The sequence below is a fragment of the Borostomias antarcticus genome, assembly GCF_949987555.1.
Source record: "Borostomias antarcticus genome assembly, chromosome: 16".
Classification (NCBI taxonomy): Eukaryota; Metazoa; Chordata; class Actinopteri; order Stomiiformes; family Stomiidae; genus Borostomias; species Borostomias antarcticus.
The window spans coordinates 19,279,973-19,304,825 of NC_140249.1; the positions used below are offsets into that span (position 1 = coordinate 19,279,973).

The 24,853-nt window shown below is 45.8% G+C and overlaps 2 protein-coding genes across 2 annotated transcripts; one reads left to right on the forward strand and one right to left on the reverse strand.

The window, feature by feature from the left end:
- Positions 1 to 131: 131 nt before the first annotated feature.
- Positions 132 to 7,141, reverse strand: cep41 (centrosomal protein 41). Its single transcript, XM_084450718.1, has 11 exons — positions 7,084 to 7,141; positions 6,666 to 6,729; positions 6,468 to 6,515; positions 5,469 to 5,530; positions 5,141 to 5,210; positions 4,785 to 4,920; positions 2,546 to 2,724; positions 2,243 to 2,310; positions 1,858 to 1,972; positions 680 to 895; positions 132 to 341 (listed from the first exon to the last, which is right to left on the reverse strand). The coding sequence occupies exons 1-11, from the start codon at positions 7,114 to 7,116 to the stop codon at positions 214 to 216; spliced, it is 1,119 nt and encodes a 372-aa protein (XP_084306844.1). The 5' UTR covers positions 7,117 to 7,141; the 3' UTR covers positions 132 to 213.
- Positions 7,142 to 7,664: 523 nt separating this feature from the next.
- poc1b (POC1 centriolar protein B) lies at positions 7,665 to 16,904 on the forward strand (the record flags this gene model as incomplete). The annotated part of the gene is made up of 10 exons (XM_084451361.1): positions 7,665 to 7,679; positions 8,024 to 8,108; positions 8,276 to 8,447; positions 8,829 to 9,008; positions 9,399 to 9,506; positions 9,997 to 10,112; positions 10,212 to 10,345; positions 10,460 to 10,528; positions 10,645 to 10,805; positions 16,868 to 16,904. 10 exons carry the CDS (start codon positions 7,665 to 7,667, stop codon positions 16,902 to 16,904), a joined length of 1,077 nt encoding a protein of 358 aa, XP_084307487.1.
- Between the last annotated feature and the right edge of the window lie 7,949 nt (positions 16,905 to 24,853).

Here is a 24,853-nt window from a genome sequence, read left to right on the forward strand (position 1 = left end):
CTGTGTCTGCAGATTAAGACCTGGGTCACTCAAGTGCGTGTGCCTTAAGTATTGTCAGCGAAAGGCAAAAATCTGCGGGATTGGAGTTGTCCACCCCTCTAATATGGAAATGGTTGCTCCTATCGTGGAGGTGTACAGGGGCTTTGATACTGAAATACTTGAAAGACTTTATTTGTATTTGGGGTGGGTTTGGCGGCCGGCGTTAGTTCAAAGTCATTTCCAGGGTCTGCTGCTCTGGGCCCTGGCGCTTTCAGAGCCGGCCAGAGAGGAGCTCCCTCGACTCCGGGTGCTGGACGCTTTGGACTGAGCACTACTGCTGGACATACGGCTGCTGAGACGACCTTGAAACGGCGCACACACACACACACACACACACACAAAGACACACACACACAAAGACACACACACACAAAGACACACAGGAAAATACTCGCATTTAAAAGAGAACACTGCCAAATCATACTCAATGATCTTTAATATGATTTTGCGCCATCTAATGGTAGATGATAAAATGTAAGGAAGTGACTGCACAACATGAGACTGCAACATCATCCAAAACAGTCCCCATGGATTAATTCTGTCCACAAATTCTATTAACTCAACATCTTGACATAATATATATTTTTACTCCCTCTCTGATCTAACAATCTTTCAACCACACCATACGACACTGTCTTACTGTTGCAATCGCTGGGGATGAGCATCTCATCCAGGTGGTGCTGGATCTTGGCCAGGTCGTCTGAGGTGAATCTCCACTTCCTCTCTGCGGGCAGGAACACCTGGTGCGGTGTGAGGCGCTTCTGACCCGCAGACGTCGTGGGAGACGGCAGGCACGAGGCCGGGATGGAGCCCGTCGTCAATCCCTCTGGAAACTTCTGAGAGATCACCTTCAGGCCTGGGAGAGGGAAGCAGGTAGAGTGAGAGAGGATTAGTTCCGGCGATGCATACGCCATCAGATACTGACCTAGTTCACATAAGGCTCCATCACTTCAGAAAGAAGAGCAAATGTCCACAGACTCGCATATTTTCTTTTAAGCGTGACAAATGACTCTCAATCGCTTAAAGTGACAATCTCGACGATTTCATCTTCGTTGTCTTTGGCAGTTCATTTCAAAATCTCTTGTTGCGCGAGTTTTTTTTTCAGGCTTCATTTCGAACCCAGCGTCATATATCAACGGTTCTGTTCGAAACCAAAGACGAGCCACCAATCGGGTCAGCCTGTGCGCTGCTGATGAACGCAGCGTGGGAATGTCCACAGCAGGGTGGGAATTACACGACGGCCACGCCCTCCCTCTGGCCGCGATGGCCTGAAAATAATTCTACCCCCTGCGACCGCCATGGCTTTTGTGCCCCTGCTACCATCTAAATCTCGAGGTTGCTTTAAAAGCATCTGTGCTCTCCTGTCATTTTCCTGATATTCCGAAATGAAATTCAATTGAGGCTTCATTGATATTAATAAAACGTTACACTGGTCCGATAGTATACAGTTGTAGCCTGTTAGGCTTTGATGCGATGTGAAACTGGCACGCGCCACCAGCTGCAAAGACTGCTGTTGTGTTGTGGTTCGTTGAGAAAAAAAAAGAGTGACACCGAAGGCCAAATGACCTTGCCCCTAAAATGACGAATTCCTACCCTGGTCCACAGACACCCGATTCACAACACTTGGCAAAGCTGCGAATGGAAAGGCTTTCATGAATGGGGAATAGGCTGAATCATTATGGGTTTACCTCAATCTGCAATTGGCCAAACTGACATTTATTTATATGAAAATCCTTGAGATTGCCACTTTAAAATCTTTAATCAAATATATCATATACGTGTCTATCTAAGATGAATGGTGTGTGTGTAAGAGCTCACCTCCCGACAGCATGAAGAGGTTTTCGAAGCCTCGCTCACACATGGTGGTGGCGGCCTGGCTGGCCATCCTCTCATCCTCGTCGTACACTATGATGATCTTCCCCGAGCCGTTTTTCTACACACACCGTCAAGGCCGTGCCAATCAAAATGGAGGGACTAACACATTTCCCTAGCTTTTACTCCGCAGGTGTTTCCACTTCTACCACTCAATTATATATACACACTATAGAACTCACATTATATACACACTATAGAACTCACATTAATCATGAACAAAATAAAACATTTGGTGCACTTTTTCATCCAAAAAAGACTGGATATCAGAGTTTGGAAAACTGTATACATTAGTCGTCTCGATGATTTATTTTCAAAGGTGAAAGGATACATAATCCAGCACTTCCTTGGTGTAGGGGTTCATTGTTCGTGAGAGTGTGGCAATGGGGTAACTGTATGCTGCAGAGAAAATAGACAAAAAGGAAGGGTTAGGTAGGGTATTGTAATTGTACAGTACACTCTGGGAACTGCAATGGTACTTGGTGAAGCAAGTGAACAGGATGTCCCCTTTTTGGGACTATTCCATCGGTTTCAGTTGCACCAAGGAAGCTCAATCAAACACATTTCAAGTCATATGCCAATCGCCAATTCGTTAAAATAACTGTAACTCGATTAATTCGAAGTCTGTTCGTACCGCTGATGATGTGGCACTGGTCATACTGCTCCCGGTCACGCACGTCCAGCAGCAGGTAGGGGCAGTCTGGGTAGGGCTGGTCTGTGACTAGACTGGGTCTAGGACTAGACGCAGGCGTCAGGGTCACCGTCTTCTGACCGTTCTTATCCAGGTCCAACTCTCCCACACCACTTATAACACTGGGGGGGGGGGGTCAAAGGTCATAGGCTTATTTGACATTATGAAATACTGCATGATTATAAAACAAACTCATCCCAGGCAAGTACTTCTCAGTACAGATTACATGATATGAATTAATTATGATTAACAGTGTCACAATATGTTGTCTACTGTGATATTGTGGAGAGCTAGCATGGAGTGATAGTCATTGGATTACCAGGGTCCTGTCAGGCGTGAACTAAGGCCTGGATTACACAACTGCGTATTCGCCGAAAAAAGCATACATTGGAATATGTCCCGAGCTGCGTATTCGGACTAGCTATCTGGAGCTGTGTTGTAGTCGCGTTGTTGTAGTTGCCCTTGTAATCGCGGTTCGAATACGTAGCCATGCAAATATGCATTACGGGGTTTCCCCTAGGTTTTTTCAGGGGGGGTGGTAGGCCCCCGAAACTACTAGTGTTGTCGCAGGGCGGTAGTGTCACGGATACATGGTGTCAACAGTGTCATCATAGACGTGCACAGTTAGGCGTTTATCTGTGTATTTCTCTACAGTGAGCGAAACTGTGTGTGAATGCTGAACAGCTTAAAAGAAATTGCAAAAGCCTTGCTGAAAATGCATAGCCCATTTAGTCCACAACACATAGCTAATGTTAGCCTACAATGTATGCCCTAGTTACTGACATCATAAGACATATTCTAAACTGTGGTTACATTACTTCTGTAGCTACAGCAACAGAAAATATTTTTATGTGATCATCTCTCACTCCGTCAGAAAATGTCCGCTAGTCACGATGCTAATTTTCGCCATGATAAACTCCATTGACTTATGCTAAAAATGTTAGCCATCTAAAACTCTGCTATTTTTTGGCTTTTTGGGTCTTTCAGGAGGGCTCCAAGGCAATGGTTGGGGACACACTGTATTAGTGTAATCCAGGCCGATCTGTCAACGTCACTTTAGCCTTGTAATGGTTGGTTTACCCTGTTGGTGCTGCCCACCCCCCACCCCATCTATTCTGCCAGTGAAGGTGATCTACTGCTCTGCCATTAGAGAGGCCCCTGGCCCTGGGAAGTGATAGAGTTACACTCCTCTGTTCCTGTCGGAGGTAGAGAAGGCTCCAGGGACCAGGGGCGGAAGGCTGATATCACATAGAGAGGAGGGTGGGTTGTTGTGCACACATAATGAAGGGGGGCAAGGGAGGGAAGGAGAGGGTTCTGCCAGGCTGTGCAGATAGATGTGTGGAGTTGAATGCAGAGGGATAGGGTTACAGCAAGCGAGATGGCAGGCTGCCATAACGTGTATAGCCTAACCATAATGTTATAAATCTAGACTAAATTGTGGTATTTCTTTACATCCCAGTCTGCCTATTAATTGTTTCTCAATAAATAGGTATGTCCTCCTCATCCTCCGAGTCCGAATAAGTAGGCTATGATTTGACAGGCAGCTCTGAATGCCTTCCCAATCAATGAGACGTGGTTATATAAAAATGCCGTTGTTTTATTGATGAAAAGGGTAAAAGAGAAAATTTAAAACTTTAAAATGTAATATAACTGTCGTTAATCCCAAACAAACTGATGTGGAGTATGTGCATTGATCGATGCAGTCTGTTCAAATAGGCGTCAAAAGATAAGATAAGAAAAGTAGGCCTACTTAAAATGACCAATTACATCCTCAAATCTGATTCATGCCATAAAGATCTTAAAGTAGCCGACAGCCGTAAGTCAAAGTAGCAAAGGTGATTAAATAAAGTGAAAGGCTGCCCTGTGGCACCCTGAACATCTATAGCACATGTCAATAATGGAAGTATCAGGTGAGAAATAGATATTAACTGGCAAATATAGGCTACACAACAGCTAATCACTACGACAAACACCGCTAACATTACATTACATTATAATATAAGGACTGGGATTTCTCCCATTTGTCCAGGACATATGGACCGGCAGCGATTTTTTTCTAAGAGAAACCCTGGTGCATCTGTGTGTTGTGTCTGGGTTAAGAGATCGTGAGAAACAGAAAAGGTGTGTGTCTGAGTGCATGTATGCATATGTGTATTCTAATTGGGGGGCACCGCAATACTACCTTTGAAGCGTTGACCTCGGGGAGTAACGGGCGTCCCCCGCATGGTTGTTGTCAATGAAGTGCAGCGGCGTGGGCTGTGGTTGGGGGGAACCGTTGGTTTGCTCGGATAGATGCTCGGACAATACTGACACATTGTCTGGGGGGGGGGGAGAGAAATAACACACAGCTAGTTCTGGTCTGCTGACTCATGTTGAACCTGTGAACTGTTACTTTAACTTGTGCGTGACAGATAAAACAGTAGGCCTACATCAGAGTTAGGAGGATATAGCAGTTTATATATTTGTTATGACAAAATAAACTCCAGAACATATTTCTGGACACTACTGTTGTAAAATTTTAACCAGTTCAATCATTACCTTCAAACGTTGGTATTTCACCATCACTCACACTTTCGTTCAAGTCGGACACAGATGCCACTTGAATAACCTGATAAAAGAAGGATGAAAAAAGTGTGGATTTTGTAAGTGAATGTAAGACTTGATTTGAACTGTAAAATGCAAAGAATCCTATCCAGCAGTCTGTTAATTATTGAATACTGTAAAAAGATATACTTTCTTCATCCCTGTACTCCCACCCATACATTTGTAATCTACAGGAAAGCCTTTCACAATAGTTTGGTTTAAGACAGACATGCCACAAGGGGTAGAACGCATCAGGAACAAGATAAAACATATCATATCTTACCAGCTGTGCAAATGTTGTCACTTTAAGCCTTTTAAAGAGTTCGCCCTTTCTGTACCTGTAATCTAAAAAGTAGCAAAAGTTAACCTGATCTCACTGAACATACAGTAGGCATGACAAAACATAATCTCAACATTTCAAATATCTCAAATACAGCCTGTGGACTAGCTCTGCTGTACTGTGGGCCTCCCCTGCTGTGTCTCACCTGGGTCCTGCCTGTCACCCGTTTGCTCATCCTCCTCCGGCAACAGCATATCACTGAAGGTCAACTCAACACTGTCTGCATCCATAGCGCCCTGCGAGCAACACTGCCGCACTCTAATGCCCAAACCAGGCTTCTCACCTCTCTTTTAACAAGAGCCATTGGCACTGAGGTGACCCAAAGTATAATCTCACTCTCTCTCCTGTCCAAAACCAAAACCCCTGTTGGCACCCAAACAGTGTAGCTAACACCTTCTACATCAAACCCCACAGAGCAATTATTGTGATTAACCGTACAATCGGCCCACAGTCGAAAGAAGAAATCAGTTACTAATCCTTGAGAAATCTGTAGAGCCAGAAAGAAAATGACCGGCAGGCACAAAGTGCTTATTCACTGTGGTGGGCCCAGTCACCAGGTTGTAAAATATCAGTAGGACGGGGCTTCTCAGGTGTACCTCTGAGAGTGCATGGACTGAAACACCAAACAGAAACTGATAGTGGACTAGGGCTGTTTTTCCAAAGAGAAAAGTTTAGTGGCCCCAAATCTATTTATCCTGCAAACAAGATCTACTTCCAAACCAAAAGAGAATGAAGTATTCTTATCTATCGTTTGGGGGATAGCGACCAATTGAATGTTTTTCAAAGTGATGACACCACCACCATTTTTGAACAATGTGTAATTTGTTCTCCATTTCCCATGTTACACAGCACTTTGGTGATGTAGATCATCCAAATTCAGTGACCAGCTACCACCTGCTGATTGCCTTTACTGCCTTGTTGCCAAGCTTTTAGTGGACTTACTTTTCTTGATGTCCTCTAGCTTCTCCATATATTTTGTCAGGCTGCATCCTATCAAATGAAGGACAATCCCATTTAGACACCCTGAACATTGTTAACATTTCTGATGACACCAGGATAGACAAACATGATTCAGATATTCATATCACAAATGTCGATTGAGACATGTCAAAGTCAGACGTCATCAGGTGCACTGCGTACCCGTATCCAGTCTTGTTTTCACATGTTGATATTTGGGGTTCTGGGGGATTCTCTTTTTCAGGTACTTGAGAGGGAGAACAGATCGGATTAGAGACTACAGACAGCAAAGAGACTGACAGTTTGGATGGTGGTATGACTTGGTTGGTGCCTAAACCATCTAGCTTACGTTAGCTAGGTTAGGTAGCTATCCTGCGGTGTAGCACGAATTTAGCAGTAAGCTAGAGTTAGCTAACGTAGAGCACAACAGAGTGGCGATGCAAACAGTGGAGAACATCTAACCTTAACTAGGTTTTGCTTGCTAACGTTACCTGCTCACTGGAAACAGTATAATCTTCATGGATTCGGCAACAATAATAGGGACACGACTAACGTTAGCTACCATCAGCGAATGTACACGACAACATTGTGTTGTATTTACCTCTGTATCTCCAATAGCCCGCTTGGACGACATATTTTCAAACCATGAATGTATCGTTTCAAACGGAATACAAACATCAATTTCCAAGCTGAACAAACTTGGCGCTGATTGGTCCGGTCGGTACAGCAGCCCAATCAATAAAGCCGACACTGCGACATAGCTCGTTCCACAGTTTGCTGTAGCTAGTTCGTTGCCTAGCAGCAGAGGACGCCGTAGCTCCTCCCCGGTGCTCTCATACTCGATGCTCTCTCGCCGCTGATCAACCCACAAGTGTCCCTTACTTGCTAGCTAGCAACTGACCAGTGGGTTTCACCGTTTTTCTTACAACATAGAAGTCACATCGTACATTTTTTGTAATTAATAATTAAACGCGGGGTGGATCGCTAATTTAGCTGCATTTGATGACGTTGGCAAATCACCGCATTGCATCGGTGCTCGACCAGCAGAGTCTGATTCAAAAGCGCGCAGTGGTTGTTTTTTGACAGATGGAGGGGTACAGGGCGACGCAACTTTCCCTGCAGTTTACCTCTTCAAAAGCAAATGTCTCACACATATAAGGATAATCGAACACAACGCATTCAATGGCATCGGTTATGGTAAGTATATGCTTGCTTTGGGATTAATCCGATAGCCTTTAGTAACGAGCTCAAGGTTGACCGCGGTAGCATGCTTGAAAGTTAAGAGGATTTAGAAAGTGAGACTAGTTGGGTAACGTTAGCAGTAGTTAGCTCGTCACATTTTCCAAAGATCGATGTGTGCTCTGGATAAATATACATTATACTTCCCCATGGGCATTTTGAGCTGATTTCAATGCAAAACAGCCAGCTTCCTGTTAAGGAGGTGGGGTGCACACTGCACACACACACACACACACACACACACACACACACACACACACACACACACACACACACCTCATGGATGTGCATTGTCTTCGCAGGAGGACCCCACCCTTGATCGCCACTTCAAGGGACACAAAGATGCCGTCACCTGTGCCGACTTCAACCCCAACCACAAACAACTAGGTAAGTCATTACTTTCCTTGGCTCAGCTTATATGTCCAGTACTACATACTTCCATACCGTGTGTAGTAGAACTGCTCTCATGCACCCTATGCAGTGTGCCTTGCAGTCCATGACTTCACGTCGCCATTTAATCCTCCTCACCTCATCTTCCTCCATGTTGTCTTTAGCCACCGGGTCTGTGGACAAGTCCCTGATGATCTGGAACCTGAACCCGAAGGCCAGGGCCTTCCGCTTTGTGGGGCACACCGACGTCATCACTGGGGTCCAGTTCTCCCCCTGCTGCAACCTGCTGGTCTCCGCCTCCAGGGACAAGACAGTCAGACTGTGGACCCCCAGCATGTGAGTTTAGAGAGAACACGTTTCAAGTTTTCACTGTGGCCAGGGAGACAGGGGTTTGCTATTGCTTCCGTACCGTAGCTGCGTTATCATTGCTCACATGAAAAACAAGCTTGAAAAACCCCAGATTGGAACCATATTCAAACTCTGGTGATGTTCGACGGTAACTGAAACCCATGTTGAAGACTACAGTATGTGAAGCAAGTGTAGATAAAGGTTAACATAAGTGAAGCGCTAGGCTTGAAAACAAGTCAGATTAATTCTAGGCTACCTGCTAAATTCTTCTGGTTCCATAGCTGTAACACACACACACACTCAGCTTGTGTGTGTGTGTGTGTGTGGGTGTGGCTTCTACTAACAACCTTCTGTGTGTGTGATGTCCAGTAAAGGAGAGTCAACGGTGTTTAAAGCCCACACGGCTACGGTGCGCAGTGTCAGCTTCTCTCAGGACGGCCAGAGGCTGGCAACGGCCTCCGACGACAAGTCAGTGAAGGTGTGGAGCGTCCACAGACAACGTTTCCTCTACTCCCTCAACCAGCACACCAACTGGGTCCGCTGTGCCAGGTAAATGGCTGATAACCCGTGTGTCTGTGTTTTGTCTATCCGTTTTCAGAATCGAACAAATATGCTCCATTACTATTTCGGGCATTTCAACATTTTGTATGTGTAAGGCAAGGCAAGGCACGTTTATTTGTACAGCACATTTCAGCAACAAGGCAATTCAAAGTGCTTTACATGAGACATTAAAAGCATCAAGACAAAGCGCAACACATAAGTCATATAAAACGAAATGCAAAAAAAGGACATTTAAAACAAAATGCAGGAAAAATCGAATACAGGAATAAAAGTTACAGTGCAGATTTAATAAGTGTAGCGTTGTCGAGTGTGACAGGAATTGAAATCAACAAGTTTGCTGTACTGTTTGGCCACACAAAAGTTCTTCCTCCTTTGTAGGTTTTCTCCCGACGGGCGTCTTCTGGCGTCCTGTGGTGACGACCGCACCGTCCGACTCTGGGACACCTCCACCAAACAGTGCATCAACATCTTCACTGACTATGGGGGGTAGGTACTGTATAGTACATCTCTTCACCCTTCCTCAGAAAATACTGACACTGCACAATTTTCATAAAGCATGGGTCATATCTTCCTCATCTGTCTAGAATGGCATTCAAAAGGAGTAAATCCTAAACCATTTGTCTCACTGTGAAACCTTTTGTGACCAAAGAATTTCAATAAGAAGACATATTTATACAGTATAAAATCGACTCGTGTTTTCTTTCGCGATCAGGCGTTCCCACCCATAGATATGCCCCGCCCATCTAACCTGGGCTAGCATCTCTCATTTGCTGCTACAACCTGTCACTCTTTCAATTTTGAACCGTTGATACGCCCTCAGAATACCAGCTTGGGCGGCAAAGTGGCACAGACTCTTATGTACTGTAGCATGCGGAGTGCAGCTATTCAGAATAATATATGAGTCTCGAGAGAGAGAGACTAGTTGTCTAGTAGCTTGTTTGTGGCTTGATAAGTACTCTCTCTCGACCCTCCCTAGGTCTGCGACATTTGTAGACTTCAACGTCAGCGGCACCTGCATCGCATCCTCAGGAGCCGACAACACACTGAAAATCTGGGATATAAGAACAAACAAGCTTCTTCAACATTACCAAGGTAAACAAAGAGCCACAGCATCCCTTTTGGTTCAGCATGCTTCTGCATTAGCTTGTAGTACTAAGTAATGATTTCTGCCCATCTTGTGTCTTGGATCAGTCCACAGTGCGGGGATCAATTGCTTTTCCTTCCACCCGTCGGGTAACTATCTGATCAGCGGCTCCAGTGACAGCACAGTGAAGATCCTGGACCTGCTGGAGGGACGCCTTATCTACACCCTCCATGGCCACAAGGTAGCGCTATACCTCAGGTCTAAATGTTACACAGTTCCTCTCCCTTATTTGAGATGATGTAGTTTGTGTGATTTCTGTTGTTGTTGTTGATGTTGTTGTTTGGTGTCCATCCAGGGTCCTGTCCTCACTGTGGCCTTCTCTCGAGGGGGGGACCTCTTTGTCTCTGGGGGAACTGATGCTCAGGTGAGTTGGCCTCTTGTGCACCACAACACCCTCTCGCTTGTTACTTTGTCCATAAGTCGCAAATGTGCTACATGTTCTCCCATCATAGCCACAAAACATAATGCGCTGTCTCCCAGGTTCTGATGTGGAGGACCAACTTCGATGCGACCGATTACCGGGAGGTCCTGAGCAGACACAGCCAGCGAGTCACCCCCGACCCCCCGCCCCACCTGATGGACGTCTTTCCCCGGGGACCACACCTGCACTCCCCCCAGGCTGGGGTCATAGAGGTCAGAGGGTACCACTTCCTGGACTTGAAATTACTTCCTGTTATTACAGGAAACATGTTGTACTCTGAGGCAAAATAGCTCTCTGTCTATTTCTCTAAGCTGTAATAGACTAAATTATTGGAGGATGAGGGGATGCTGACCTGAATCCAGGCCACAACCTTTTTTTGTTCCTTGATTCTTATTCATATTTTTGAACTTTACATCATGATAAAGGTCTGATATTCAAGCTAAGGATCATAAGGCAGGTGGTGAAATGGATGAATGTTGCTTTTGAGAATGTGGTGGGTATTTCTTATAGACCTATATTGAGGTCCTTCTTTAATAGTGGTCATCCCACCGTCCCAGATCAGTCCTGTCGTGGCGGACACCCAGTCCACTGACCCTCACATCATAGAGGTGGGCCAGCCTCTCTACTCCACCACGGTAAGCCCTCCCATCCACCCTCTCAACCAGCAGAGAGCAAGCTACTCCCCTTTTAACAAACAAAACAAACATCTTTATTTGTTATGCAGTGAGAGGCGGCACATCACACTGTGTAGGCGACGAAACACACACACACACACACACACATACAAAATGGCTGGAGCATCCACTGATGAAACTTCTCTTGTGCTCTTAACCCTTGCGAACACGGGGAGAACATGCAAACTCCCCACAGAAAATCCCATGAGGTACTGTGAGGTGACGTGACTATGTGACGACTGTATAACTGACCTTGATAGTCTAACTGCTGGCCAATCAGCCTGTTCTCTAATAGTAGAAATGAGCAGGGAAACGGTTTTCCACATTTCAGTGTCAATAACATTGCAAGCCTTGTCATGGTAGCCGCTCCTTCCACTCCTACAAATGTAGGCTCAGATTGACAAATAATAATACTGTAGAATATGAATGCAATGTAAAAACATTTACTGTCCACCAGGTGGCAGTGTTGGCTAGTCTTTCATTTTCATTTCCTCAGTACAAAGGCATCCTGTGTGCTCTGTGCAGTACAGTGCCCTACATGCACTTGTTCGTGAAGCCAAAATGTCAGGGGGGCATTTTTCACCGTCAACGCTGTGCAGTACACATTTTTGACCTAATACGAAGCCAATTTGACAATTACTGATGTATTAAATTGCTTGATAATGAGTATTAGATTAGAAGTATAGCCTAACTATTTGACTATTGATTGCACGCATATTTTAGTGTGTTTTAGTTTGGATATATGAAAACTATGTCAGAAGGTACAGTAGATGGGCCTAACTATCTTAGCAAGTCAGGCAAATGTGGGATGGCTTTTTCATGTGATGGACACGCGCACACACACACACACACACACACACTAACTACACACTACACACTGTTGGCAGCTCTTTGATGGAATGTCATTCGCTGCCAATTGCCAGTGTCTCAGAGGAAAGTCATGAATGGGACAAGTGGAGTGAAAGTCATTGGAGTGATGATGATGGCCCAGATAGATAAGTGGATCACGGCTGCCAGCACATGAGCGCAAAGCCCTCTTTCACCATTTCAGATGCCAGTGGTGATTGCCTTCTCGCAGTGGAGGGGAAAGTGTGCGTGCGTGTGTGTGTCAGTCGCGGTATGCTGCTTATCGTATGTGTTTTCAAATGCTAATGAGCCATTAATACGCTTGATAAAGGGACACTTGAGCACACGATGTACCTTATGTGGATGACTAAACATAGCAGATAACACTTATACAGTGTGTGTAAACAAGATCCTTCATGTAGTTTAGTAAAGCCACCTGTCTTCCTCTCCCTCTCTGCTTCCCCTCACTGTGGGGCCGTGGTGCTTTTGGTTCACTTGTGTTCAGGTGCACTCATTCTCTTTGTGTTCTCCCCTCCCTCTCTCTTTTTCTGTCTCTCCCTCGTTTTGTCGGGGCTCTCTCTCTCTCTCTCTCTCTCTCTCTCTCCCTCTCCCTCCCTTGCTTTCTCTCTCTCTCTGTCTCTCCCTGACTGTGTGAGGTTGTCTTGGCTCAGCTCCCTGTGCGAGGCGCCCAAGCGTGGCTGAGTGTGGGCCCGAGAGGAGAGGAGAGGAGAGGAGAGGAGAGGAGAGAGAGAGAGAGAGAGAGAGAGAGAGAGAGAGAGAGAGAGAGAGAGAGAATACACGTGCCTGTGTGCCCTCTAGGGGCGCCTCAACCAGAGAGCAACTGTCCCAATAATAGGCTACTGCCTGTCTGACATGTTGACTGCACCATGGCCACACACACACGCACACATACAGAGCATCTTATAGTCATGTACTGTATACACACACACTTTATAACCACACACACCTCCCCTCAACACATGCATGCACATATTGTACAGTACAACTTGCTCACTGTCGCAGACACTCATTTGCACGTGCCGCCTTAACTGCATTCTCAGTCTCTCTCACTCACACGCATGCACTCACAGATCTAGTAATGCACTGACTCTCTCATTCAAACACAGCAGCCTTACACTCACAAATGTGCTTATATTCCATACATGGGCACATTTACAGATTCACTTACTCACTCATATACATGCACACACACACACACACACACACACACACACACACACACACACACACACACACACACACACACAATCTCACTAACTCACTGTCTTCCTCTCTTGCATACACACTCACAGACACACACACACACAACGAAACACTCACACCATTGCTCTTAAACACGTGCAGTACACAACACACTCCCTCTCTCTCTCCCTCCTCCCATCCCACTCCTTCCCTCCATCCTCTCTTCCTTGTAAAGAAAAAAAAACAACACTTTTTTGCACTTAAATAGCCCATATCTGCGAGCCTGACTTCGCCATCCCGATCACGTAATCTCATATACTATTTCTCTATTGTGGGAGATCTTGTGATCAAAACCGTGAAGCCAGTGCTTTTATATAAAAGGCGGAGGGCTGAAAGTCAAACCACCTCAGAAAAAAGGCTCTCATTGTTTGAAAACCGTCTTCACTTCAGTGAGTAAGGAAAAAGTATTATCTGTCGATACTGAAGAGCAGAATGAGTGAAAAGCGTGTGTGGAATGTGAACGGGGTGTTGGCAAGCTCTCACCTCACTCACCCCCTGGACCAGAACTAGCCTCCATAGTGTATGGTACCATGGTAGCTAGCCTTCATAGTGTATGGTGCCATGGTAGCTAGCCTCCATAGTGTATGGTACCATGGTAGCTAGCCTCCATAGTGTATAGTACCATGGTAGCTAGCCTCCGTAGTGTATGGTACCATGGTAGCTAGCCTCCATAGTGTATGGGACCATAGTAGGTAACCTCCATAGTGTATGGTATCATGGTAGCTAGCCTCCATAGTGTATGGTACCATGGTACTAGCCTCCATAGTGTATGGTGCCATGGTAGCTAGCCTCCATAGTGTATGGTACCATGGTAGCTAGCCTCCATAGTGTATGGGACCATAGTAGGTAACCTCCATAGTGTATGGTATCATGGTAGCTAGCCTCCATAGTGTATGGTACCATGGTAGCTAGCCTCCATAGTCCATAGTGTATAGTACCATGGTAGCTATCCTCCATAGTGTATGGTACCATGGCAGCTAGCCTCCGTAGGAGTGCCTCCTGCTGACAGTGACAGAAGAGACAGGGTTACAATGGCAAGGCCTCCTAGCGCTATGTATAGCCAGACAGGTCTGTTACAGATATTGGGGACACCTCAAAGGTAAACGTTGTATTCATGTTTATCTACAGTACGGTTCCTCTGTCACTTCGCTCTGTCTGTATGTCTTCTGGCTGAGGGGTCCGGAGACAGTGTGAGTGAACATCGAGTGTCAGATCAGTTGGAATCCATTGACATCACATCAAGTGAAAACCACATCAAGTAGGCAGGGTGTGAAATGAGTCCATATGAGTCCAAAGCAAACAATGGCATGGCATACAATGTGTGTGTTTATGTATGTGTGTGTTTGTGTGTTTGTGTGTTTGTGTGTGTGTGTGTTTGCGTGTCTTTGTGTGTCTATAAGATGTCAAAGGCTAGCTTCGGATACATACCCCAACTTCTATATCTCTGCTGTGCAGCCAGCTCGGCTAGACAAGACTTCTCCAACCACCACGTCTCCCGTCTTACCCTACAAAGTGTGTGTGTGTATGGTGCTATCACTGTGAGTATCAGGTTGTGTGTCTGCGTATACTTACTGAATTACAGTATGGCTGTGTGTGTGTGTGGGTGTCTGCTGCTATAAGTGGGTGGGATCATATGATTTGTGTGTGTGTGTGTGTGTGTGTGTGTGTGTGTGTGTGTGTGTGTGTGTGTGTGTGTGTGTGTGAGGAATCATACTCAGCATGTGTGTGTGTTTGTGTATGTTTGTCTGTGTGTGTACAAGAACCTGCCAGAGCCTCCTTCCTTCCTTCCTGTGCGGAAGGAAAGTACAGGATATTGAATGGCCCGGAGGTGTGGATAGCAGATTTAAGTGCTGTAGACTAGCGGGAGTGACAAGACATGACGGAAATGGCTAAAGATAGACACGGCCCCTGGGGAAGGTTCACTTTCCACCAGGAGAGCTTTCAGAGGTCCTAACAGCCTGAGAGTACAGCACACATACAGACACACACACACACACACACACACACACACACACACACACACACACACACACACACACACACACACACACACAAGCTGACATTTGAGGCCTTTTCTATTTAGTGTATTTCTCTGTATTTCGCCTCAATTCTGGGATTTGGGCCGGTGAACTATTTTTGGTGTGTGTGTGTGTTTTTGAACGCAGGAGGTAGGCAAACTGTGGAAATAACTGCCTCATAATCATTACATGAAGCATTTTGCTGCGGCATTCAGTAACTTGTGTGACAATTCCTGACCACTTGATGGGCTGCCGACAGAGGAGTCAAAACGGAAGCTGTCTGGTGACACCATATACGTCCTTTACTGTCTTTTGTCGTCAGACGCCTGGCAGACCTTGGCTCCGGTGGCAACGTTAGCATGTGAGCCTCCAAACATGATCTTCAAAGATACATGAGGGGCAAGCCTTATAACTAATTCAGTAGGGTTCTCTCTCAGTTTACTCTCCTCCTCTTCCTGTCTCCTTTCCTGTTGTCCTCTCATGCACTGTCTCTTTATCTCAACCCTTATGCTGTGTTCACACCGGGCGCGGCGAGAAAATTCGCTTGAACTTTTGCGAATGTCGCCGCGCGGCAAATCCTGGCCGCCGCGCCGCCGCGTTCGGCGATTCGCGCCGCCCGTGCTGCCCGCCGCCCAGTTCGCGCAAATTGTATTGACTTTCTATGTAAACTCACCGCGCCGCAGGAAAAATTTGCGCCCGGTGTGAACACAGCAGCGATCACTTGGAGGAAGTGGACTTCTGGTGTTTGAGGCTTGTACAGGACTACGCAACTCGTCTATGGAACTACGGAACTCTGTCTTTCCTATACTTTTTTTCTCTCTCAGATTTTGAAATATATCTGTTGAGATGTCTAAACAAGTGTCTCAATACCTAGTGACTTGTTTCAATAAGTAAGTAAGTTGAGAGAAGCTTTGTGGCCCATAGGGCAGGAGCCTATCTCCTGATTCCTTTGCGTGAGGCAGCTTGATGTACAAGTACACCCCCTGGACATGACGTGTTTCAATACTGACTCCTAAATGTCCCCCACTTTTTTTGTTCATCAGTGAGTGGCATTCAGGCTATTGCGAATTATGTATGTGGACTCCCCAACCACTCAGAAACTCAAAACATGCTTGCTATTCAATTGTCCAAAATGCACACTCACTCCAGTTCAATTGAATCCATAAAAAGCCTCCCGAACTCCAGTCCTTTCTGTAATCTCTCAATGGGGCATGTTGTGTCCTAGGGGGTCTCTGAAATTAGCTCATATCATACAGAGACGAGTATTAGTTTAGCAGCTGCCAGCCTAGCTAGAGGTCACCTCAGATCCTGCTCATCCCTACTTCCCAGAATCCCCCCCCCCCTTGTCTTGAGAGGTTGTCAAAATCCGCCTGTATTTATTTTTAGTATTAGCAACCGAATTATATCCGCTATTAGCGTAGCATTATCTGGCCTTGCTAGCGCTCAGTTCCCCCGCTCTGTAAAGTGTGCTCTCTTAACAGTTGCGCCAACGTCCTGATTGAAGGGCAAGTGAAATGAGCCCCTTTAATCATGACAGTATTAGCAGGGGACAAGTGGAACTACTGCTATTAGCTAAGCATAACCTAGCTTATTATAAGCTAGCCTGTAGCATTCGCCTCAGTCGCGCATGTCCTCCCTCTCTAAATATGCTCTCTCAAGGGTACAAGCTGTGTCCTGAGGGGCCTCTGCTGAGAATGCGCTGACAGTTGGTGGACCCAGTGGGCTAAAAATAGAGCGCACAGGTCTATTACAGGTATCGGGGACACCTCAAAGGCAAATGATGCACTCCTGTTTTCCAACTCTATCCACTGTGTTATCTCATGCTCGAGGGGGATGATGAATATGATAGGGACATTTTAGGATGGGGTGTATTGATGATATGCTGTTGGTAATGTAAGGTCATACAGAATGATTGAGACCATTATATATATGTTTCGTTGGCACACAGAACTATATGGTTGTTGTTCACATGCAGTCACACTGGCTGAAACCACCATCTTCTTGTCATTCCTTTACCATTTTCACTCCATTTAATTTTATTTAATGTTTATTTGACCAGGTCAGTCTCATTGAGATTTAAAATTTTCTTAAAATGTTTACATTTTAAATTGTACAAAACTAAATAAAAACAGCAACTCAAGTCTGTACATTTGAAAAGTTGGTACATTTAAAGAAAGTGCATTTACATGTCAAAACCTTTAGTCTCCCACCTTGCTGTCTTCCATGGTTTTTATCCTGGCTCTGAAGTCATTGGGTAAAACAAGCTCTTTTAGAATTAAATATTTTTGCAGCTCGTTCCAAGTGGAAGGCACAGAATAAAGGAAGGTTTTTTTTCTACAGTAGCTCCATTCAGGCCATAGTTACAAAAAATGATTTAATCACGTGAACCAAGTTGATAAGTTTAATTTGCCTGCTGACTTAAGGAAGGCAAGCCCACTAATGTAGAGGGCTCAATGATAGGTGACAGCTTTGGAGTTTGTAATAAAGCTCAGTGCCCCATGGTACGCAGTGCCCAGCGTACTGTACGTAGTGATGTCATGGAGGCACTCACTATACAGTATGTCCCTATAGTCTATCACAAGCATGAAGGTGGCAGAGATTGTATAATCGATGGATGTCATCATATCACCAATATGTCATCATATCACCAATATGTCATCATATCACCAATATGATATGGCCACTAAATCACCAAATCATTTGTGAAATCCTCCCTTTGTGACGGCTGCAGTCTTAGAAACATGCATCAATACGCAGGTCCGTCCAATAAAATGATCAAATACTGTCAAATATTTGAGATGCACTTGATTTAGTCAATCATTCATATTTTTATACTGTATGTTCACATTTTGATAAATGGCTCTGGCTTTCCAAGTACTGGCTTCACATTGTATACGTTATACAGTTTCTGTTTGATTCAGGGACTTCTTCTGGCTTGATGTGTGCAGGACCTTTCGTGTGCTTGTGCGTGTGTGTTTATTATCCTCACACACAAGTTCAACTGTCTCTTTAGTACATGACTTCCATAATTAATGGTCGTCCTTCCTGGAACCCTCTGTTTCTCTCTCTATCTCTCTCTTTCTCTCTCTATCTTGCCCCCTCTGTGTTCCTTGTCTCTCTATCTTTCTCTCTCGCTCTCTCTCTCTTGGATTCTGGTCTATCTGTCTCTGGCGCTCTCTCTCTATCTCTCTCTGTTTCATCTCTCTCCTCAAACGGAAGCACAAGCGCCTCAGGGCACCCGTTCTCACACTACACAGCGATGGGATTTTTCCATTGCATTTATCCGCTCCAAAATCCATCCTACTGTTTCCCCTCTCTACTGTGTACCTGCGCCGGCGGTGCTATTTCTGGCGGTCCGAGTGGAGGAGGCTGAGAGTATGTGGCCTGGTGAACTGCGTGGTCTGAACAAATGGAGTGGACCGCCTCTCTGCTACCAGCTTAGGGTGGGTTTATTTCTGTATCTCACATGCGGACCCAGAGTGGGAAAACAAACTATTGTTTGAGCTAATTCACCACTGCGAGAAGTGTTCACCGGCAGACTGGGAGTGCAGGCAGCTGAAGGTCAATTGAAATAGGGGTCAGGCTTCCAGTACGCTTTCGGAAGAAAAATTGTTAGCGGCGGTATTTATAGTGAGGTTTGTGGGTTGAAGTGTCTTGTTGTTCTTTTTACAGATCCTATTCTTTCATTTCTCTCTCTGGTGCATTTCTGTGTGGGAGTGGTATGTGTTTAAGATGGTTGGGAAAAGGGATCATGTCAGTTATTCTACAGCATATCGTCTGCGGTTATTATTAAAGTCACCAAATCCATATTTATCCTAAAGGGAAAGTTGATGGAATATCAAATCCACATCTAAATCTTCAGTACCTTCTCTAATATGTGTGTATTGTATTGAATATAGTGTATTAAAATGGAGAGAGAGAGAGAGAGAGGGAGCGAGAGAGCGAGAGAGCGAGAGAGAGATAGATCAGTGTGCGTGATTGGGGGGGATATTATTTGCGTGCGTGAGTGTGTGTGTGTGTGTGTGTGTTTGTGTGTTGAGGGCAGGATTACAGGGAAAGATAGGAAAACAAATCCGCTTCCTGTGAGGGGAGAGAGCCTGCGGGGTCATGGTTTCTCCGGAGGTATGGAGTGAAACCCAACCCTGGCCCAGGCCCAGGTTAAGCCCCCATCACAGGGCCGGCCCACCGCCCACCTGTTAGGAAGTCATTCATCTCTGTTCCCCCTCCAGAAGGACGGAGCATTCCCCCCACAGTCACCCCCTGACCGGCCAGTATTCGGTGGGTCTCCTTCGGTGGGTCTCCTTGACCTCTATCCTCTCTGTTCCTGTGTTCCTGTTCATCTATGCCCTTTCCCCTTGTGTTCATCCTTTCTCTTCCCCTATTCCTCTCTGTCTGCCTCTTCAGTTCCTGTTCTACTGCATCTGGTGTTGTCCTTGTCCGTCTATGCAGAGGGCTGTCCAGCTGTCAGGTGCTTTGTGAAACCTATGCTAGACATGCTGTGAACATTTCGGACCCCTCTATCTGTCTATGTTGCACCACACACCGCCATTATCCAACACCTAGTCCCAAATATGTTAGGTATTGTTTGTCTTAAACTAAGAGAATCTAACCCACTTCCCACAATCAACCCCAAGCCTTGAGCCTAAAGCGGCTATGAACCATTGCTCAACCATGCAGTTCCTCAATTAAAGCATATCCGGTCCAAAGTTGAGCATTCCACATACCACGAGCCCGATACATGAACCGGATCTCTAGCCTTACGGGGCAAATTCTTGTCACTCAGTTAGGATATGACCCCTAACCTCTCAGGTTGACTTCTCAGTTAATATCTTATGAGCCCAAACTCTAACCCCAACATGATAAATTTGATCACCTATGCTTAAAGCCACACTGTATGGACCCTAATCTCAAAAAGGTTAAACCTCTTACGTTCTTCAGAGAATGCAACCTACGGTCTGAACTTCTCCAACCCAATTTCCCCCCTTAAATGGTCTGGAATTGTATTGGTGTCCTCTTGAGTGGACTGAGTGTAAAGCGGCCCCCTGAGTGGGCCAGTGGGTTCGGGAGAGGAAACTGGGGGCCAGAGAAAGACCACTTCACCAGTAAGGCTCCACATTCCACTCTGGCGTCCCTGTTTGATCCTGACCTGTCGCTAACGCTAACCCGCTAACCACGTCCCTCTCAGACACCCTCCAAACGCATTGCACACAGTAAATCTAGGTCACCTCATCCATCATATTTTTTCCCCTGTTAGAAATTCTGAAGGATTTTTTGAGAGGGTTGACATTTTGAAGCAGGTCAAAATTGTACCGGCCCAAAATTTTTTTTATCAAAATGATGCATTTTTACCTCAAAACTCAAACAAGTTCTGTACACCAAAGACCTGTTTTTGTATTTTTTTGGGTTCTTTGTTGTTTGGCCAAGTATTTGGACTTAAAATCCTCTTAATTAAAGATGCTTACAGTAAGTGCTTGTTGGCGGTGTTTGTGGGAAGGTTAGCTAGCCAGTAGCCTGGTCTAAGGACGGGATCAGGGCGAACCTAGTGCTCCCATTGTTTGACATTGAGTAGCCATCAGTGGCCAGCTTTGTGAATCGTGAGTGAGTTCCCACAGGTGTTTTTCAGTCCGTTAGGCATTACCTCAAGTGCCAAAGAAGATTAGCAGGCATTTGTGAGGCAACACTACTTGGCCTAAGCCTGACTATTCTGTTTCAGCGAGCCTGTGAGTCCACATTTTTCCCCCCAACATTTTTCGGAACCTCTTTGAATTCCTTGGTCACTTGTTTTTTACTGTAGCTAGCAAAGGCACTTTGAATAAATCGTGCCTGTGTCCCTGACTATATCCTCTGTAAAACCTTTCACTACCGTCCTCGCTGTAGATGCTTATATTAGGAAAGAGGATGTTAAGGAAATTAATGTGGGGGCTTTGTACAGTCTTTAGTACAGTCTATTTAGCACCCCCCCTCCCCCTTTGTTTTGTGATGTGAAATCTGTGAGTCCTGGATCAGGGTACAGATTTACCTGTCAGATTAACCTACTGTCCTACACACACACACACACACACACACACACACACACACCCACACATGCTCACTATGCGCCTAATCCTCCATATGGCCACCAGCTTCTTCCCTCCTGATCCTACTTATCAACTGCTCTCCCTTTCCTTGGGTCCCTTTCCTTTCTCCTCCCTCCTTGAAACTCTCTCTCTCTCTCTCTCTCTCTCTAGGTCTCTCTCTCTCTATGTCTCTCTGGGCCTCTCTCTGTCCTCCACTCTCTCTTCATCCCTGTATCTAGTTGTCACTCTCTCACACTCTCCGCCTCCAGTCACAATTCAGTGTTAGAGTATTAACCCACAGCTGTCCAGTGTTAACCCAGCTCCATTTCAGTATTACAGGAGAGCCAAATATAGAGTTAAAGGACAAACACTTGATATTGACGGTAAACAGTAATCTAAAGCATTTCATGATAAGTTACACTGTGTAGTGCATGTACAAATCTGTCGCTTAAAGCCTAGTACATTGTATAGTAGGGGTAACTTAAAGTTGCATGAATGATAGAGGCCTCCTCTCCCCTGCCCGTTCTCCTCTCCCCTCTCTGCTCTCCTCTCCCCTCTCCCCACTCTGCTCTCCTCTCCCCTCTTCTTTCCTGGTACCAGTAGTGGTAGTTCATGGGAGCCCTGGTTGGAGAGCTAAATAGAGCTGACATCCGCTGCTCACATCAAACGACAAGACACCCTCCTACCAGTACACATTTCCAGAGTGCAAGAGGCACCACGCAGTGTGTGTGTGTGTGTGTGTGTGTGTGTGTGTGTGTGTGTGCGTGTGCGTGCGCGTGCGTGTATGTGTAGACCTAAGTGAACTTTAGAGTATGAAAGAATGATCTGACTATTTTGAACATGTGTGGGCAGCAGTTTGCAGTTTATCAATGTGAGTTAATGCGTACTGTAACCAAAGCAATTTAACTAACCCATGCACATGTACTTTTCCTAAATGAAGCACTCATTACCAACACAGTGTCTGAATAAACTCTTAGGTGCTTATGACGATTCAATGTGTAATTCTCTTGATAAATTCTTAATCAGTCTTACTAAAAGCTCCGTCTACAAATTGGTAATCTGATGCAGTATGTGGTTTAAAAGGTGTTTCCACATGGTTTCTCATTGTGGCCAAAAGCCCGGAATGGTCCATTTCTCCCAGGAAGAACCTTCCCACTATCAAAGCCCAGGCGGAGGCCAGGGGGACGGGGTAAGAGACTGTAGTTCCCCCCCTCCCTGGCAAAGCTCATGAGTGAGGCACAGGGTAGGCTATTAGAATCTCCCTCTCTCATTGATACTGACCTGGCATTAAACATCCAGGTCATGACGTTAGCATTCGTGGGGCTTTAGCACATTTGCACACCAGATTCAAAATGTCTTTAATGAGGTGTCAGGCCTCTTCTCACGGGAAAATGAGAAACTAGCGACAGAACCTGGCTCTTTCTGCCAAACAGGAGAAGGAAGGAGGTCATGTTCACAATTCACACCAACACCGGAACTGCAGGTATCAAATATGGCAGCTTCGGAAAAGGTGTGAATGGAGCACCCTAATTTTAGCATCCTGGGGGGTGAGATCGACTTCCTGGGGGCCCCCGTAAATAACTGGGAGAGTCAGCGTCTGGAGCAGAGAAGCAGGAAGGATCCGCGTCGCGCCGATGAGGCATCCTGGGAATGTGTGAAGAACTTTAGCAGGAGAGCACACGTACACAGTGCATATAGAGGTGTGTGCACACGCCTGCATGGGAACCCGTGAACAGACGGCGTACACACCTACAACACACAAAGACACACATTCACATGGTAAAAAAATGACCCTAGGTCCAGAACCCAGTCAACACCACAGGGGTCAGGAGGATGGGGACGAAAACCAATGAAAGAAATGAGAGAAGATGGAGGAGTTTTGGGAGTAGGAAGAGAAGATGTAGTAGGTGTGAGAAAGAAGGGGGAAGGAGAAAGAAGAGAGGATTGGGAGATAGAAGAAGAGAAGAAAGAAGCAAGGGAGGGCTACAGGAACTTAGCAGAGGAGGGACTCTGGAGGCAAACCTGGGAGAGACCAGAAAAACACAAGTAACAGTGGAGCATTCTTTGAGTTCAGTCCTCCACCTCCACACGGGCTAAGGGTTAACCTCGAACAGACATTACCTTCAGTCCCACACTGACCTCCGCCAGGTGGAACAACAGATAGACAAGTGTTCCTTCCTGTGGCTCTCAGACAGTATTCAGTATTGTATTCTCCGTGTGAGGGTGAGAGAGAGGTATGTTTTAGCATCAGCAGTTTGTATGGGCTTGAAAGAGGATCCAGGATCCCCTAACAAAGTCAGTCTAATAGAAAGGACAATCTTTCTTTACTGTCTGGAAGAAATGAACTGTGCAAGTTCATTCTGGGAATCTTTGTCCAGGTTTATCGATATAAAGACACGGTGGCCATCTTGGAAAGTGATTTCAGGCAATTAGGGGACACAAGTGCACTGTGCTCGAGGAGCCGTCATGGTCTATCTATCTAAAACTGACATTTTGGCTCCTGTGCTCAAATCCAAATGGAGGTGAATGGGCGGCTCTGTGGTGACCTCCTCGGGTTGGAACCAGCCGGGGGCGAGTCCGTGCCCTCAGGGACACCCTGTGTCTCTAGCGCCCCCACACAGGGAGCTGGCTTTGCTCAAGGTTTTGTTTTGGCCGTGTGTGCGGGACATGTTCTATCTTGCTGTGTCTGTTACTGTACGTCGAGAATTTTCTGCCAGTCCAAACCACGTCTCTGCGACCTTCCCACGAGGAGATATGGACGTTTCACGTTCATTCGTGACTTGTTTCGGCTGTGTGCGCACACATGTGCGAGCGGGGCATGTTTGGACTTGCTGCGTTCGTTACGTTGAAACTTTTCTGCGAGTTCAAACCGCTTGTCTCTGTGACCTTCCCACGTCAAAAATACTGCATTTGTTTCAATCCCAATTTGTTCAGCCTTTGTGACCTGTCCAAACCATGACCCAAAAAGCCACAATCCAAGCATTTCAAGGAGGCCAAATTCAGAACGTACTTTTAGAGGATTATGCTCATGGTCAGTTTCCCAAAAACTTGAAAACACTGACGTATGTCATTCAGCATCTAAAAATGTATGACTCCGGGTGTTCAAGTGAATTCCAGAAAAAACTTGAAGATAATTAGATTCTGGGAGCCTAATCCGATTGATCCATGGCAAAATCAGGGACATCACTGCATGGATTGTTGTCCATGCATCCTGAATGATTGCCCTCACATGTGCCATTCCATAAATAACCCCTGGAAGATTGTCACAAGGTTCCTGAAGTTCACAGCACTCACAAGGGTCAGGCTGTCAATTCAGACTCGGGCCTTTGAAGTGGTACTTCCAATTCTCTACAGAGGACAAAGAACATTTCTAAAAAAATAATAGAATGCAAATTGTGACAGCAAAACATG